At 49.4% G+C, this 17,445-nt stretch overlaps 3 protein-coding genes across 3 annotated transcripts in view; 1 reads left to right on the top strand and 2 right to left on the bottom strand.

Annotated features, from left to right (window-relative positions):
- The window catches only part of USH1G (USH1 protein network component sans), a 28,458-nt gene extending 20,672 nt beyond the window's left edge, over positions 1-7,786 (bottom strand). The window contains exons 1-2 of the mRNA XM_063410061.1: positions 7,750-7,786; positions 6,911-6,989 (exon numbers count right to left, since the gene is read on the bottom strand). The gene's annotated coding sequence lies outside the window, so the exon portion shown is untranslated. The remainder of the gene's footprint in view (positions 1-6,910; positions 6,990-7,749) is intronic.
- OTOP3 (otopetrin 3) lies at positions 3,852-13,703 on the top strand. The gene is made up of 7 exons (XM_063410060.1): positions 3,852-4,116; positions 5,626-6,035; positions 7,131-7,267; positions 8,026-8,084; positions 8,653-8,771; positions 9,592-10,523; positions 11,242-13,703. The coding sequence occupies exons 2-7, from the start codon at positions 5,651-5,653 to the stop codon at positions 11,410-11,412; spliced, it is 1,803 nt and encodes a 600-aa protein (XP_063266130.1). The 5' UTR covers positions 3,852-4,116; positions 5,626-5,650; the 3' UTR covers positions 11,413-13,703.
- The window catches only part of HID1 (HID1 domain containing), a 26,919-nt gene continuing 22,967 nt past the window's right edge, over positions 13,494-17,445 (bottom strand). Inside the window, exons 16-19 of the mRNA XM_063410058.1 lie at positions 17,080-17,160; positions 16,604-16,695; positions 16,124-16,282; positions 13,494-15,668 (exon numbers count right to left, since the gene is read on the bottom strand). Coding sequence (XP_063266128.1) covers positions 15,605-15,668; positions 16,124-16,282; positions 16,604-16,695; positions 17,080-17,160 — 396 coding nt within the window. The 3' untranslated portion in view covers positions 13,494-15,604. The remainder of the gene's footprint in view (positions 15,669-16,123; positions 16,283-16,603; positions 16,696-17,079; positions 17,161-17,445) is intronic.

Below are 17,445 nucleotides of genomic sequence, written 5' to 3'. Positions count from 1 at the left end.
TCTCCAGGCTGCAAGCACAGGGATGAGAGAGACCTTCAGCCAAGGACTGAATTCCTCTTCTTGTGGCCCTCCAGCCACAAACACATATCTTGGGAGAAGCAGTAGATTGGGAAAGAGCTAGTGAGCCCCAGCTATATACAAAAAAGGGGGTATATAAATATAAGGGGTTATATATATAGCCAGAGGGAAAGTGAGCACAAATGCAAAAAAGAAAAAAAAAAGCCTAAAAATCCAAATGCCAAGAAAACTACATCTAAACCCTCTTGTGTGCTCAAGGATACCAAAAGGTGTCAGCTCATGGTCAGTTGCTGTGCAAAGGGATGTGCTCCAAGGCTGATGGAGAATCATCCAAATGTTCCTGGGCAACTCCTTGGCACATCCAGTCTCCCAGGCGTGTCACCCAAACCCAGGCACGCCCCTGGGGCAGGCACTGCCACATCCTAAGTGCACAAATCCGTGCCTTTCCCTAGGATTCCTCTCTGGCAGGTGGAACAGGTGACTGCTGCTGGCTGCTCCATAACTGCCCCTTTCCCCTCAGACAGCTCCTCACAGCACAGTCAAAGAGCAGGACACATCTTCTCAGTGGAGGGTTTGGTGGAAGGGGAGGACACCACAAACACAGGGTACCCAAGTTACACGAGGGGATCATGCTTGGCCCTTTGTACACACATCCTCTTGTCAGATCCCTGCAGAAAAGCACTGCTGGTAGCTCCATCTTCCATGCCGGGAAGGAGGGAAACTGAGGCAAGTGAGCTGGGTGAGCAGAGAGCCTGTCAGAGCAGAGAACAAGGCTGGGCCTCAAGGCCACCAGCAGCATCCTGCTGGCTGCTCCTGCCAGAGCATCCTTACAGAGCAGAGATCCCCATCAAGGGATGGGAAACCAGGATGTGCCTCGGGGTGACTGTTTAAATGGCAGCCACTGCAAATGAAGAGCTACAGGGAAGCAAAGGGCTGCCCTGGGGGGCACCAGGGCCTGCCAGGAGCTTCCAGATTCACCCACTTTGGTGTCAAATCCACCTTGGCCTCCCAGGGATTTGAGCCTGCTGTGCTGCAGGTTTGGTGGAACTCTGAACCCCACCAAAAAAAATCACTACCCAGGGGTTGGCAGGGTTATGAGCTCAGCACTGGTTGAGCTCTGGAGCTCCAGTCCCAGGACCTGAGACACTGTGTGAGTGTCAAAAAGGTCTCAGTTCAGACCCTGGCAAGGGAGAGCAGCAAGAGAGGGAAGAGAGGAAGAGCAGGAGATCAGAAATCATTGCTCAGAAAAGAACATGGAAGGCCATAGCCAGGGTCAGGCCTGAGGCATCATCCCACCCCTACCTGGGTTTTGCATCCCCTCCTCTGCATCTTAATCATCTGTTATTTGAGGGCGAGAGATGTTTCATTAGGGAAAAAAAAAAAAAACCAAACCAAAACACAATTTATCTGGGTGATTTGCTCTGAGGTGTGTCCGAGACAGGAGGAATCCAAGTTAATTATTATCTGTCAGTGCAGTAGATGGAAAGTGGATGGATTGAGAAGGTCACAAAGCTGGTGATGAGGGATGGGATTGCAGCACAAGGCACCTGTGAGAAGGATTGGCTCCTGCAGTGTGCTGAGAACCAGGTCAGGAGGTGGTGGCGGAGGAGGCATTTCCCAGTGGTCCTCAGCAGTGAGGAGGAACTCGGTGCTGGCAGGAGGTCAGAAGGACCTGTACCAATAGTCAGCAGGGAAAACAGAGACACACTCCCAGTGGAGCCAGGCCATACCCCCAGAACCCCAGAAGGGATGGAGGGACTGAGCTGGGCAGTGCAGCACAGCTCACCCTCACCCACGCTGGAGGGAGCTGCTCTTTGCAGCCACCCCAAAAGCCTCTCACTCCCAGCCCCAAGGAGACGTCATGGCCGCGGTTATCAGCGCCAGAGGAAGGGCGTGGGCCGGCCGGGGAGATGTGAGGAGCCCTGGTTCCTCAGGTGGCCTTTGGGCAAACACACAGGCTGGGCAGCAGCTCCTTCCTCCGGCTGCTGTGTACAGAGCCACTGGGCCCGGCCTGGCTGTTATCACTGCTAAGTGCACAGATAGCACCCTTAATAAGCACACTGCTGATAGCAGAGGGGCAAACATCACCCCTAACACTTGCCAGCTTTCTCCCAACCTCGGAGTAAAGGCAGCTTCTCCAGGGCAGTGATTCTGTGATCGATCCAGTGAGCTGGACTCACCTTCTCCTTGCCTGCCCCTCTCCTGCACGCTTGCTTATTTAGTGACTTAGTTAAACTTGTGTCAATACATTCCTGTAAAACAGCTGCTCTTCTTCAAATTAGGGACTAAATAAGGAGGATTAACCCGTCTCCCAGGGCTTTAAAATTCCTCTGGGTTCAATTTCAGCTCCAAAGCCAAGAAAGGCCAAGTCAGGCTAGGAAGGATGCCTCGTCTTTGTAACACAAATGTCAAGTCACATTGCCAAAACTACTAAAACACAGCAGGCACCAGCATTTTATTTCAGAGCCATCTTTGAAGGAAAAACCTCCAATTTTAGCCAAACTTTAGGATACATTCAGACTCATGGCCTCCATTTCCCACTTCTATATGGCCACCCCAATTTAGGATCATAGCACTGAAAACGAGCAGGTCTATTAAAGCCTTGCAGAGAAATTGGCTTTGGCCAACTACGAGGCCACCAAATGGCTCTTGGGATATCCCAGTTCCCTGCTGATCTCTGGAACAGAGTTCAGAAAAGAGCCAGGCCCCTGAAAGAGCTCAGCTGCACTCGGGGGATCTCAAAACATGAAAGCAAGGAGCAAGGACATCCAAGCAGGCTGTCCAGACAGGCTGGAGATGCTGATGCTTTGGGGGAAGGCAGAACAAATCCAGCCATGGGAATTCATGAAAACCTGCCCAGACTGGAGCACCTGGGCTCCACCACAGCATTGCAAGGGGTTGGTCAGACATTAAACATGACCCTTTTGCTGGCAGACATCAAACAATGGCTGCACCAGCACACACTGGGTATTCTCACCCAGGAGAAATGGGCCCCTTTCAGTCTTGTTTTCCATCCCTTTCGTCACATCCCCACACACGATAACCTGTGCTCCCCCACCCACTCCTACCCCTAATCAGTTTCTTGGGAATTATTTCATGGCTCTGAGCTCCCAGCTCATGTGTTTGCCAGCTGTAAGGACCTCAGGGCTCGGGGGTTCATCCTGGGGCACACAGATAAGTCCTCTCCTTCCAAGGAGTGGTCCATCCTCTCCCGGTACACACTCTAAACTCGCCAATGCAGAAATGCTGAATCCCTGCTGCCAGCCACAAAACCTGGGGCATGAGCTCACCACAGAGTCCCAAGCCAGAATCAGTTTGCCCTGCAAAGGGAAAGGGATCAAGAACAGCACAGCTTGGACCTAAAGCATCGCTGAGCACACATGGTCAAGACTGTGGGGCTGGCACACGTGAGTCTCACTCTGAAGTCAGCATTAGTAGGTTGTAGTTATCACCCTCAAAAGCAGCATCTTTCTGCCAGAAAGGCATCAAACTGGTGTCATTCCTGCACCAGTGCAGGGGTGGACTGCAAGCTTTACCTTTTGGGTAAGATTTGCGCCCTGAATAAAAGCAAAAAGAAATAGTACATGTGAGGGGAAAAAAATCTTAGGATCTACGTAAAAACAAAGCAGTGGGGAACTCAGGTGGATTTTGGCCAAGGCAGTGTGGGTAAGCACTCCCAGCACAAGCCTGTGCCAGGAGATTAGCTCTACACCTGCCTGAGCCATGGCACAAATTAGTCACCACCGTTTGTGGTTTTACCAGTTGGCAAATCCTGAGCCGAGCCTGTTGGTGTGAGGCAACCAAGCAGGTGCATAAAGGAGCTGCTCCCCATTGGCTGCCTGTGGCAGATCTGAGAGCTTCCCACTGAGTAATTAATGTAATGACAATAATAGACACAAAGTAAACAAGGTGGAAAGAAAATAAATCAATGGGCTGGGAGCAGAGGCTGCATTTAGTGAGGAGCAGCCCTGACGGCTCCTGTCTGCACCTTGGGCTGTCAGAGCCTCCCGAGCACCCTGGTGACTTCACAGCCTCTGGTCTGGGATCGGCTGCATCCGAGGCTGTGCTGGCTCCTCAGCAGCAGGAGGCTGCAGGCAGGTAAGGGCTGTGCCTGGCTGCTCCCCACAGCACAGCCACGGGGTCAGGGGCTGGGGTTCCTCTGTGTGCAGCCCTCTCTGGGCACTTGGGTACCTCCTGGTGCAGCCTGAATGGGCTTGCTGCTGATTTTAGGGCCTCTGAGCTCCCTTTGGAGCAGAGCAGATATGGGCCTAGAAGAGAGGAGGGAGTTTGCCCCTCTGCTACCAAGTTAGGAGAATTCTGGAGAAAAAGGGGGAAGATTTAAAGATCAATCTCTACCGAGAGAAGTGCCAAGGAACTCAGGGCTTAGGGGTTCATCCTGGGACACACAAATTAATCTTCTCCTTCCATAGAGAGGTCTGTCCTCTCCTAATGGATCCTCTAAACTCACCAACTTAGAGAGAAATGCTGAATCCCTGCTGCCAGCCACAAAATCTGGGGGATCAGCTCACCTCAGAGTCCTGGGGCAAGGACAGATAGAGCCCCTCTGTGCACATGCAAATTGCACACTAAATTGCAATCCCTACTCAAACAATTTCTCCCCAAGGCTACCTATCACAGAATGTTTAAGGTTCCCCTCACTCTCAAACACATTTGAGGGTTTTGTTTGGTTTTTTTCACTCCAGCCACTCTTCACCACAACCAGAGCCACAGCCTGGAATGAAAGCATCTTTCCATGTACCAAATCTATAGAGAGGCTGATCTTGCCTGATTGCTTTATGTGAGCAAGATTTCCCTCTCAAGAGCAAAACAGTCCTACCAAGATTTTACCAAAAATGGATGGAAAAGCTCCCAGACCTTGAATGTCTACCCAGGCCAATCCCTCCAACTCCTCTGTGTCAGTGTCCTTACAGCCTCCTCACAAGAGGAAAAAAGGAAGAAAAACAGGTACTAATTGTTTCCCAGTCTCAGCCCATCTGGGTGGGAGTTTGGATCTCCTCCCAACAGCTTATTCCAAATTTTACAGACCCTTTGTTTATTCTCTCCAACTCTGACACAATTTGTGTGACCATTCGAGGAGCCTGTAACTCTCAGAGGCCAAAAATAAAAGGAAGAGGTTGGACTCATCAACTGAAAATCAAACAGCTCTGAATTTCAGGGCAGGTCAGAGCTTGCTCTTCATTTCTACCTAATCCTTACAGCAACAAAATGAAAGGAGAAAACCTGAACCCAGGGCTGGAGAAGCTGTGAAAGGTGAGGGTGGGAATGGTTTGAGCACCTCTGGTCCCAGCAGCTCCTAGCTCTGGTGGGGCAGGGCAGAGACATCAAACACCCACTGTAATGCTGGGATCTCTGGACAGGTTCTGCCAAAACAGCCTCTCCCCAGTGCCCTGCAATGACTCTGTCCACTGTGAATTTTTTTATGCCTAACCTGGGCTAAAAACCAATCTCCTTTTTCCCTTCATCCAGCTTCTGGAGAAGCTGCAAAGCAAGGAAGGGAGGTCACCACACAAGTGGCCTTCACAGCAGAGCACACAACCTCCCATCTCAGCACATCCCCCCTTTAAACTTCCCCTCTTTTCAATGCAGCAAGTGACCCCCAGGCAGATGAGCCATGTCTGACAAGAAAGTCTCCAGGCCCTGCCATCACTGCAGGAGCAAGTCAGCATCAGCCCCAACAGACACGTCCAAGATCCACTATGAGAAGTTCTGGCTGTACCGTCACTGCTCCTCAGTGCAGCAGAGGGACCGGCAAGCTCAGAAGGCTGGGCAACTCTTCTCCGGGCTGCTGGCCATGAACGTGGTGTTCCTGGGCAGTGCCTTCGTCAGCAGCATGATCTTCAACAAGGTGGCCATAACTCTGGCAGATGTCTGGATCCTGCTCTCCATCCTCAAGGTCTTGTGCCTGTTCTGGATTATTTACTACCTGCTGGGCACCAGCCGGCAGCCGCACGCGGTGCTCTACAGGGACTCCCACGCTGGAGCCATCTGGATTAGGGGTAAGTTCTGCTTTTATTTCTTCCCTCATGCCTCCTTCCAAAGACTTGGAAGGCAAATAAATTCTTCCCCTGTTACCACAAGAGCTAGATGCCATAGGATGTGCAGTTAGGGCACTGGGAATCTCCCAGTCCCTGTCAGGCTGATGGGCACAGTGCGTGCCATGAAGTGGAACCAGAGCAGCCAGGAAAGCCTGAAACTCGGCTTCCCTTCAAACGTCACTCTCTGGTCCCTTCCTAAAGAGCAATCCAGGCATAACCTCTTTCCAGAACAGCAACTGAGCACTGTGGGAAAACCATAGGAAAGGTTTTAGGCAGGAGCACTTTGAGAATTGAGGGGAGAATCACTGTGTTTATCCTCCAAGAGCACCAGTGGCCCTTTGTGACCATCATCCTTGTTTAGCATCTATGCAGCCTTGTTGCCAGGGAAGGATTCTTACCCACTGAGTCACATCCCAGTGACAGCCAAACTTTCCTGGGAGATTTTCCCTTCAGTATTTGCCCCACTTTGAGAAATTACTCTTCTTCCAGCAGTCCTTTCTCTGGTCTAACATGGAGTTTTGAATTAGGCAGTGTTTTGTTAACTAAGCATGGAGAATCAGCTGAAGGAAGCTGCAAGGTACTTGAGCACCTAAAGGTGCAGAGACATGTCCAAGGCAAAAAAGAGAAACAATCAAAGGGTCCCAGCTCCTGTGGATGGGGCTGCTACAGGCCTTAGCAGACCTGTAGTCATCTCAGGTTTCCTCCACAAGGCAGAAAACATCATCCACCATTAACTTACCCCTGTCATTCCAGGGGTAATGTAAAAGTACAGAAAAGTACTCAGGAGTACAGAAAAGCCTCAAACCCCCACCTTGTATCCAAGCACTGGAACATACCTGGCATTTTCCTAACACCTTTAACCAGTCAAAGCACACAGTCAGGTTCAGGAATAAGGTTTTCCTTCGTCCTCTTCTCCTAAAATCACAAGAATTTCAGGAGAAAGATTGCCAGCTCCACACAAATCCAAGAAGCACAAGGCCTCCTGTCCCCAGCCAAGCTCAGATACTCCAAAAGTTATGTCTGTGTTTATTTACTGGTCCTTTGATGTTTGTCCAGGGTCAGTGCTGCTGTTTGGCAGTTGCAGCATCCTCCTGAATGTGTTTCAGATTGGCTACAGCACAATCCTCGTCCACTGCAAATCCAGGGTAGAAATTGTGTTCCCCAGCATTGGAATCCTTTTTATTTGCACCCAGGTACTGCACACTACCCTCTGGAAGCTTGTTTATTCTCTCTGTCCCATTCCTGGGAGCCCCAGGGTTGGGGGGAAGCTGGGAGACATGGGAAAATGAATGAACATGGGGCATTCTCCTGAGCATTGAAAGCATTAAAGCATCACACACCACTTCAAATGCTACCTGCACTCCCCGTGTGCCATGCTGAGAGACAGGAGAGAAAGAGTCAAAAATTACCCTGGAAATAAATACCTGACAGACCATAGGGTCCAGAGGAACTTGCTTTGAAGTCAAGTAAAGAGAGAGGAAGGAAATTTCAGGTTTTGCCACAGATGTCTTTGCACCAGTCTGAGCCTCAGCCCCTCTTTGTATTTGCCAGTCCATCCGCCCAACAAAATCCTTTGCACACAAAGATATCTCTCACCATTTTCACCTTGTTATTCAACACCAGCCCTCTTCTTTACAGACCCAAAACCATATTTGAGAAGTAAACTAATTCTCACCTCAGCAGCAAATACCCACAAAGACAGGACAGAGGAACACAGAGCTCCAGGATGTGCATTCAGTGCAGTCACACCTAAATGCTGCCCTTTCCCAAGGATGCCAGCACCTGCCTCAGCACTGGGGTGCAGGTGCACACATGTCCCTGCACTCTTGCACAGAGGCAGGTTTGCTCCTGCTTGGACCTGTACCCTCTTGTCTGCCTGTCCCTTTCTCCCATGTGTGCAGCCAGCTGCCAACTTTGTCCTGCTCACACTGTTATTGTTCTCCACTTGCAGGCTTACTTTCTGTGGCATCACTCTAAGGACTGCATACAAGTCCAGCACAACTTCACCAGGTAAAAAATGAGCATAGAAAATGAGCATAAAAAATGCCTTCTATTGCTCTAAAGAAATTTTTCCTTTCTGCCTGTGATGCTCATTATGATTCCTGCTAGAACTATGTTCATCTGATCCTACACAGACCCTACATCCTGGGTCACACAAGAACCAAACTATGCCCTGTTCAGACCCATCCTCCCTCCACTGACCTGAGCTCACCAGCTCCCTTCAGTTTTCTGTTGTGCCTTGGAGTGCTGCAAAGCTTCTTCCTTCCTCCCAAATGTCTCCTGCTGCCTGTCTCAGGGAGCAGCTCACAGACTGGAGGAGGGGGGAGCGTGGTCTCCCCATTCCCATCACTGGGAGATGTCTCAGCTTGGGCCAGTTTCCCCAGGCACTGCCTGCCCTGCTCCTTTGGCAGAGTGGGAATGTGCTCAGCTGTGTTTGTGCAAAGCCACACCCCACAGGCCTCAGGCAGAGCAGGCACCAACACCCCACGTGTGCTCAAATCCGTGCATGGGCCAGGGAGAGGGGAAGGATGAGCTGGCCATGAACCAAACATTAGACAAGTCCTGTGTCTCCTGCCAGGTGTGGGCTGATGCTGACCATAGCCACCAACCTTCTCCTCTGGCTGCTGGCCGTGACCAACGACACCCTGCACGTGGAGATCGAGTCTCAGCTGCGCGAGGTGGAGCGGCGCTTCGCAGGCAAGGCTCCTTCCACACACCCCCATTGCTGTTAGGCTGACACAGGGGACTTCTAGGGAAAAACATTTCACAGAAACACAGAATCACAGAATACACTGAGTTGGAAGGCACCCACAAGGATCATCAAGTCCAATTCTCAGCCCTGTACAAGACCATCTCCAAGACACATCCTCTATGTGCCCCAGAGTGTTGTCCAAACACTTCCTGAATTCTGTCAGGCTTGGTGCTGGTGCACTTCTCTGGGGAGCCTCTGGGTCTCAGTGATTCAGGTATCTCCAGTTCCCCCAAATGCTGCAACTTCCCTATTATTGGATGTTGTCTCAAGGAAACGGGCTGCAAGGGGAGAAGATCTTCACCTGGAGGGAGGGGATCTGCTATGAAACCCTGAAACTGAGGGCTAGGAAAGGAAAAGCCCATACATTAGCATTTTTGCTCACTTTTTCCTATTAACTGCAAGCACAAGATTGCCAGACTAGAAGAGGCTCATGTAATTGCTGTGGTCTTCTTTCTGAGGATATAGAGGCACAAAGGGGAATCTAATATTCAGGGGTAGAAATAGAGAAGGCTCTGCTGTGAAGGAAGAGGAGTCTCTCATCCAGCATCTATGGTGTTGACCTTGGGCAGGAAAAGACATTCACTAAACTGTGTTATTCTGAATGCTCACATCCTTTAGAACTGAGCAGTAGCCATTTAACTTCCTACTGATCCCTGTTTCTGAGGCACACACACATTGTGCCTATACACAAGAAACTCCCAAAGACAGCTGTGACATCCAGGCCATCTCCCTCTTAATTGTCACCTTCCTCTTCTCATGCTCCAGGCAACGAGACTACCTTGTGCACATGTCCAAACACAACCATCTGCAAAGTCTTCCAGAAGGGCTACATCCTGCTCTACCCCTTCAACACCGAGTACTGCCTGGTCTGCTGCTCCGTGCTCTACGTCATGTGGAAGAATGTGGGCAGACGCATCAGCCACCACCACATCCCGCACGCCAAGCCCAAATTCAAGCTGCAGGGGGTGGTCTTTGGGCCACTGCTGGGCACCAGTGCTGTAATCATCGGGGCCTGTGTCTTCATGATGTACCAGATCCAGGCCACCAGCTTGGTGCCCAGCCGCCAGGTCTTTGTGATCTATTATTCCTACTACATTGTGCTCCTGCCCCTGATGAGTGTGGGCGCCGTGATCGGGACAATCATCCATGCCTTGGAGAAAAAGGAGCTGGACACACTGAAGAACCCCACCCGCAGCCTGGATGTGGTCCTGCTGATGGGGGCAGCCCTCGGCCAAATCGGCATGTCCTACTTCTCCATCGTGGCCCTGGTAGCCACTGACCCCAGGGACCTGCTGAACAGCCTCGCCCTGTCCTACTCTGTCCTCCTCATCTTTCAAAACATCAGCCAAAATGTTTTTGTCATCGACGGGCTCCACCGGCGGCGCGTTGGAGCAGCTGCTGAGGCCAAACGTGCCGGACACGCCGGGCAGCACACGGTGCCTGCAGAGCTACCTGGGCAAGAGGAGACCACGCAGGGCAGCAAACAGGAGCACAGCCAGACACCTCCTGGCAAGGAGGAAGACACTAGAGAAGAGCAGAATCGTGAGGCCTACAGCCAGAGACGAGTGAGCGTGCTGGAGCTGGGACAGGAGATCCGGAAAGCTTCCCTGTCCTACATCCATATCTACTCTCACCTGAGCTGGAGGAGAAGAGTGTTGAGGGAGATCTCGTTCTTCTTGGTTTTGTGCAACATCATAGTAAGTATTGTGCTCTCTGCTCTGTCACAGCTCCGGCTGAGCCACGGTGACCTGTGACACAGACGTGAGCTCTTGTCTTTCTCTAGTGTTCCAGACAAAAAACCTTTGCCCGCCAATTTTCAACCTACTGGTGAGGCAAGTCAAGACCAGTTTTGCTGTTAATAGCCCGCCCTCATAATTAGAAAGTCTCTCTTTTACCCTTAGAGTCAAGTATTACTGGGTTTCATGGATGCAGGGAGGAGATAGCTAATAAATTCTTACTTGACAAGATTTTAAAAAAAAACCCCATTAGGCTTATTGAGGGTGTTTAATGAAAGAAAGTGTGAGGCACCAGCATTAAATCTCTGTAAACATGAGTCTTCAGGCTTGAAACTCACCCAGTAAAGTACACTGTGGTCTAGGATGCTGAATCAACACTGCAGCCTTAATCCAGTGAAAACACATTGCCCAGGGAAACAGTGAAACCCTGTAGAAGGATGAAGCAGGCTGGGGCAGAATGGGGCTCTCATTAGGTTTCCAGGGATTCAACAGGATTTGAATTACAGCAAGGAATCAACAGTTTAACTGTGGGATTTTCCTTCTCCTCCCTGGGAAGGAGACTACTGTGACACTCCTGAAATATTCTTACAACCACTTGAGCCAGTGCTGAGGTTAGGGTGCAAGTAGAGGACAGTCTGTCATCCTCTGACTTTTGTTTCTTTCCCTCACCTCTCTCCAGCTGTGGGTCATGCCCACATTTGGGGCTCACCCCCTCTTCGAGAATGGAATGGAAAGGTCCTTTTATGGCTACTCCACCTGGTTTGTGATCGTGAACTTCGGGCTCCCCTTGGGTGTGTTCTACCGCATGCACTCGGTCGGGGGGCTTCTGGAGGTCTACGTGACAGCCTGAGCTAAGCTGGGCCCCCACCCCAGGGCTGGGGAGAATCAGTGATGCTGAACAAAGATGCAGGAAGCAGCTACCAGATTATGATTCCTCCAAGCATAATATGATGCAAGATATACCACATGGAACCTTCTAAGACTTTTTTACTCCAGCTTCTGCTTGGACGTCTCCTTGTACAACGTCACCATGAGTTTCAGAAGAAGTTCTTTCATATTATCCTTTTCCACCATAGAGACTAGACTCAAAGCCCATAAACAAACTCTCACTGCTCTCAGGAATCATGCATGCAGTCAGCAGTCTGCCAGTGGATGCTGTTTGGCAGCAAGTGGGACTTTACCAACTCCGGTTGAGATCTTCTAGATGAAAGAATGCAAGGGCAGCCTTCAGCAAAAGCAACAAAGACTAGCCTGCACCAATTCAGAAAATCAAAAGCAATCAAAAAATAAAAGCTGTAAAATGACCTTGCTTTACTGAGAATAAACACCACTTCTTTCTACAGGCACTCGCAGAGCCTCAAGTGGCAATCTCTAGGGAAGCACTGTGGGTGATCTTTACTCACCACAGATGATGTTACCACTGGTGTGGACTAGCCAAGGTCTCATCCTTACACACAGGGCGAGTTCAAGAGCAAGCTACTGCCACATCCAGTGTGAATCTCTCCCCACCCCAACACTTTGGCCCTTGCTGCTGCCTTGCACATCCACAAACCTTTCTGGAGGTCACCATGCACAAGGGAAGGCAGCTGCAGTGAGGTGCCTGATCAAAGACCTGTCAGGATGTGTTCCACAGGGATGCCTGCTTTGAAAGTATGTGGGAGAGCAAGGGGCTTGTGACTATGGGTCCCAAATCCAGAGCCTGATGAATGGAAATAAAGAGACTGAATTTTCATTTTCATTTCGCGTCTTGTGAAATCTCTGGGTCTGCTCTGCACTCAATAGGCTCAAAGTCAACTCACTTAAATTGCTCTTGCACTCAGAAATTGCACAGGGCTCTGAGCAACCTGGCCTAGAGGAAGGAATTCCTGGCCATGACAGATGAGCTTTATGGTCCCTTTCAACTCAAAGCATTCTGAGATTCTACAACATTTAAGAGCAGGCCTGCTCTATAATCAATCAAAAGCTGTCATGACCCTTACCCAAGCATGGCACAAAAGGCATTCCCATTATTGCTTCTGTTCCTCTGTAAATCAATCCCAGGATCAGTGTGGGTTTAGGATTACAGCCTATTTATGGGTGGGTTTTTTTGGGATTCCCTAGTACAGCAAACTCTCCCAAGACAGTAACAGTGAAGATTCAGCATTCAGGTGGTGATAGCACCTTTCTGTAAAACTCCAAGTGAGACTGATTGCATGAGCATGAACTTTGCCCAATAAGTGTTTGTATTTGGGCCCATGTCAACAGAAATATGCCACGAGAAATAACAGCTGGATAAATTAGGCTCCAATAAAGTTAATTATTATTCTCATGTCAGTGTTTACATCATGGGATCCACAGGACATACATGCTAAGGTATGACCTCAAACCTTCTTCAGAGTGATTGACAGTCTGGGGACAAGGAAGGATGGCACTTCACGGGCAAACCACGACCTGGATTTTATCCAGTTTCATGGATAAAACACTGGATTAGGTTACTGAGCTTTGACAGAGCAGGTGACTTTGGAATGAACACTGAATACATGACTGCAGACACGATCAGCATGGACAGGAATGAAGGCCACCAGCTCCAACTCTCACCTACAGCCACTGCAGATCAGATAAACAGTCCAGGCCCTCCATGTCCTTTCTAACAACCCCCAGGGCCAGGGTGCCTGTTTTACAGGTCTCAACTGCACAAAGGTTCTGGCACATGGTTGACTAACTCAGGAGACTCGATCCTGTTTGATCTTTGATGATGCTGTAACCACAGAAACAGCCAAACCCACACCATTCAGGCTCATTTTCCAGAGTCAAATCTTCATTTCTGATTATTAAAAGAAAATAACACTGCAGAGGAAACCATGGTGCCCTAGTGGCACAAATAACCTCAACATAAGACAAGCAAGATTATAAACCTCTCTCTGAGGAAGAAAGAAAAAACATACCCAAGTGCATGTTTCAGTTAATCTTTATCTTTCTCTTCATAAGTAAGCAAAGAGTTTACAGTGCAAGTTGATTTCCACAGAACAAGGATCAGACTCCAAACACCAAGAAACAAACAAAAAGGCTTCCAGAGGAACTCACAAAGAAACAAAGCAGAAAAGAGAGGACGGAAGAGATCATGAGAACCAGCAGGTCCATGGGAGGGAAGAGGCAAAGCACGTGGGACACGGGAGGCCCCGTTCCAGCTGTGAGGTGCGAGTGCCATACAATCAGAGTCTGGCCCCACCAAATCACATTCTTACACATGAGATTCTTCAAGTGAAACAGAGCCCTCACCCTGCTTACACCTGAACTGAAGTGGGGTCAGGATGGGAGTAATGCTGGGTGGCAAAGTGGGTTGGAGATGGGAGGCAGGTGGGGGAATAAATAACCTCTATTTCACATATTTCTTGTCCTTCAGAAAACCGTTCCAGTTTTATTTCATTTTCTACTGGCCTGGGACTCCATCCTCTTTCAGTGCCCAGAGGAGGAAACCACCTGACTACAGGCCAGTGGGAGCCAGCAGCACACTGGAGCAGCTCTCTGGGAGAGGATGGTCGTGCTGTTATCACTGCAGAGCTTAGGCCGGGGTTACAAGTCACAGAGTGTGTGCCACACTGTCCCTGTATTAATGTGACAGACCTGTCTCCATGCAGTGATGCCACCGGGTCTCACCTGTAGCAAACAGCTCATGCCCAGCAATCCTCCCAAAAGCCTGAACAGAAGAGCACCAAGGACTGTGCTTTGATGGAGAGGGTAAAGTCTCCATTCATGACAGGATCCCTCACATCTCATTGTCTAAAGACCACACAGGTCAAAGACAGCAGCCCCTCCCAGGAGAACATAAAATTTGACTCAAACCCCAGGGTGTCTCCACACACCAATGTGTAACTCCACGATGCTGAACCAATCCAGCAACAGCAGATTTCCCACCAATTCCCATCCTGGCTTCCCAAAATCTATGCTTGCTTGGGACCCAATACATTCAAGATCCAATAACTTAGTCAATAAGCAAAATGCCCTGAAAAATTAAACTTTGCCTCAGCACTCTCCACTCCCTACTGACATGGAGATGCTTTTCCTCCTACAACTTCCAAATTCCTCCTACAACTTCCCTGAGTGCCTCCCTCAAACCCTTGCCTTAACAGTAGTGTGCAAAAGACCCTTCTGCTCCCTGCATTGCATCAGCCTGCCAGGCAAAGATGGAAGGATATGGTTCCTTTCAAACCCAGGTGACGGTGTCCTTTCAGCCAATGGGAGAAGACTTAAAAGAGTTTAACAGTCAGGTCTTTTCTCCTTGCTCTCACTGAGCCAGTCCCTTCCTCCCTGTGTGCTCACATGGATTAAACAGGGCTTTCAAAAGTAAGACAGGCTCCTTTGGAACAGCCTACCAGGAAGGACAGGCTGCTGGGCCTGGAAGCCAAGGAAAAACTTCTGAGCCACACCAACAAAACTTCTCAAGCAGCTTTCGAGGAAAGGACTAGAGAGATTCAGAACCAAGACACAAAGTTTGCCTTCAACATCTTCTCCTTTCATTTAGATGGGAAAGACTTCCCTCTCTGCAACTGAGACAGCAGGGAGACACCTGCAGCCAAAAGGGATGCCCTGGAAACTTCATGGAACTCCATGGAAGTAACTGCAGTTTCCAAACCCTTTCTCCTGCAGGAATAGCAGCTTCTCCCTTTGCACCCAATTTACACCTATTTAATTGTCTTTTTCAATTAAATGCTGCCTCTGACCAGGGCAAGGACAGGGTCAGATCGGTTTCCAAACCACATCCAGAAGCAAAAGAGCAACAGAGGAGCTAAGAACAGTCTGATTTCTAGTGCAACCACAACAATGGACAATCCCTTATATCTTTTACTCGAGGTTCGTGGTGAAGGGTGAGGAAAGAGAAGTGAGCTGGGGGGAGGGATGTCCAAGCAGGTCCCGATTAAAGCTTTAAATGACAGGGAGGTAAATGAAGTGATTGTCCTTTTGGTCTCTCAGCTGGATGTGAAATGCAGGAATAGCTGTGATGAAGCAGCACACCGCAGTCCTTAGATCCAGTGTATTTCTCTCAGTAGAGGTAAGTGCTCTCTTTAGACCCGTTGAATTTCAAACAGCTTAACATCTGTGTCATACCAGATTGGGGGATCCACATTCCTGAGAGAGAAAGACAAGAGCCACTTTACTCCCTGTGGCCAGTTACACAGAATTCAAATCTCACAGCCACAATTACAGGAGCTGGCTGCACACCGTGCCTTCAGCTTTGCATAAAAGGAAATCACTGGCTGAGAAACAATGCACCTGACAGAGATGACAGTATCTACAACATTCCACAAAGCCAGAGCTTTGCATAAAATCTCTGCACCAGACCTCTGGGCAGCATTCCCTGCTGCTGCCAGTTCCTGAACAAGCAGCACTCCCAGAATAACCCCCTTCATGTCACCCACTCAAAGTTTTGGAGCAGCTGATTCACCCCAGTCTCTTTCAAGAGACCAACATCTTCCTATTCTGTAAATATGAATAACCCAGGGCTAGCTGAGTGCATGCCATTCTCCCTGTAGGCCTCCCAAAGTCTGGAAAAGACCAAGCCAGGCTGCATCCAGCTGGTTTACCTCAAATAAATAACTCCCCACATGTAGGTGCGGAACCACATGGCAGTGCCTGAGTTTGCCTGGTACTTGCGGATGAGGATGGGGTGAGGCACTGGCAGCAGCCCCACCAAGGTGCCATGCTGCAGGAACTTGAGGATCTCCGACTCATCCGTGAGACCCCTGCCAAGACACAGACCAGGAACATCTTCAGCATGTCCCACAGACACCTCCAAAACTGCTGTAGTTTGAAGGATCAGCCTAAACAAACAGATACTGAGCCATGGCCAAGGAGAACACATCCTCTCCCCTCTCTAAACAGAGTGGAGAAGGGATCAGACAAACGAGATGTTTGGCAAGGAAAGTAACAACTCTGCTGAGCCCAGGATGCTTTCAATTAAACTTTACAACATTTCCCTTAGGGGCCCTCCAAATTCAAACTCTTCCAACCTCATATTGCTCCTTGAACACCACACAGCCCTTCCTCTCCAAAAACCTCCTTACTTGTCAATGCAGATCTTCTCCACCTGAGGGACCAGCACCTGTAAGAGCCGCATGATTGTCTGCAGAGGAAGCTTTGACTTCCAAGACATCACCTGTAAACAGAGAAAACAGCAGGGAAATCAGTGTGCTGCACTAGCATTTTAAAGCTGTGTCCACAATTTCTGGAACAAATGAAGTTTACAATAATCACAAAGCTGGTGGTGAACTGAGTGCACAGGAGCAATACAATAAATCCTGGAGCACTAGAATGATGAGGCATCCAATGAGACCAGTGGGGCATTGGTTTGATACAGGTAAATAAAATATTTCTTTGCAGATGTCAGTTCTGGATTAAAGTTCTGGAGCTTTGACCTCAAGTGCCTGTGAGGAAATGCTGCTCTGGGAGAGCCTCTGATGGCAGGGAAGGGCAGGGGGTGCGAGGCATTTCTGGCACAAGTCTTTCTCATTTTTTATTTTCTCTGTCCAGATGCCCTTACCCAGTCAGGAGTTGGAGTCCACTGTCCACTGGAGGATGCACTAGAGAGACGCCTTCGATCCCGCCGGGAATGCGATGCCTCCTATCAATAAACATTATTTTTAACAAATAAAAACAAACAAATGCAAATCACACTTAAGAGTAAGAAATACAATCCATTTTCTGCCGGTATTCTCCCCAGATTTTCTAGACCACTACTAGGAAAGACAGCTCAGCCTCTCCCTAGAACATGTCAAACCCACGTGCTCTGACCCAGAGAGTGGCAGTATTTGATGAAGTTGGAGGACCCTGTGGAAGGTCACGGCTCCAGTCACCACTACTGACACTCTGCTGGAACAATCTACTGTGGCAGAGTTAAAACAGGACT

This window comes from Prinia subflava, chromosome 12 (genome assembly GCF_021018805.1).
Source record: "Prinia subflava isolate CZ2003 ecotype Zambia chromosome 12, Cam_Psub_1.2, whole genome shotgun sequence".
NCBI classification, from domain to species: domain Eukaryota; kingdom Metazoa; phylum Chordata; class Aves; order Passeriformes; family Cisticolidae; genus Prinia; species Prinia subflava.
Note: the sequence above shows the minus strand (reverse complement) of the source record. Positions and strands in the feature narration are given on the sequence as shown.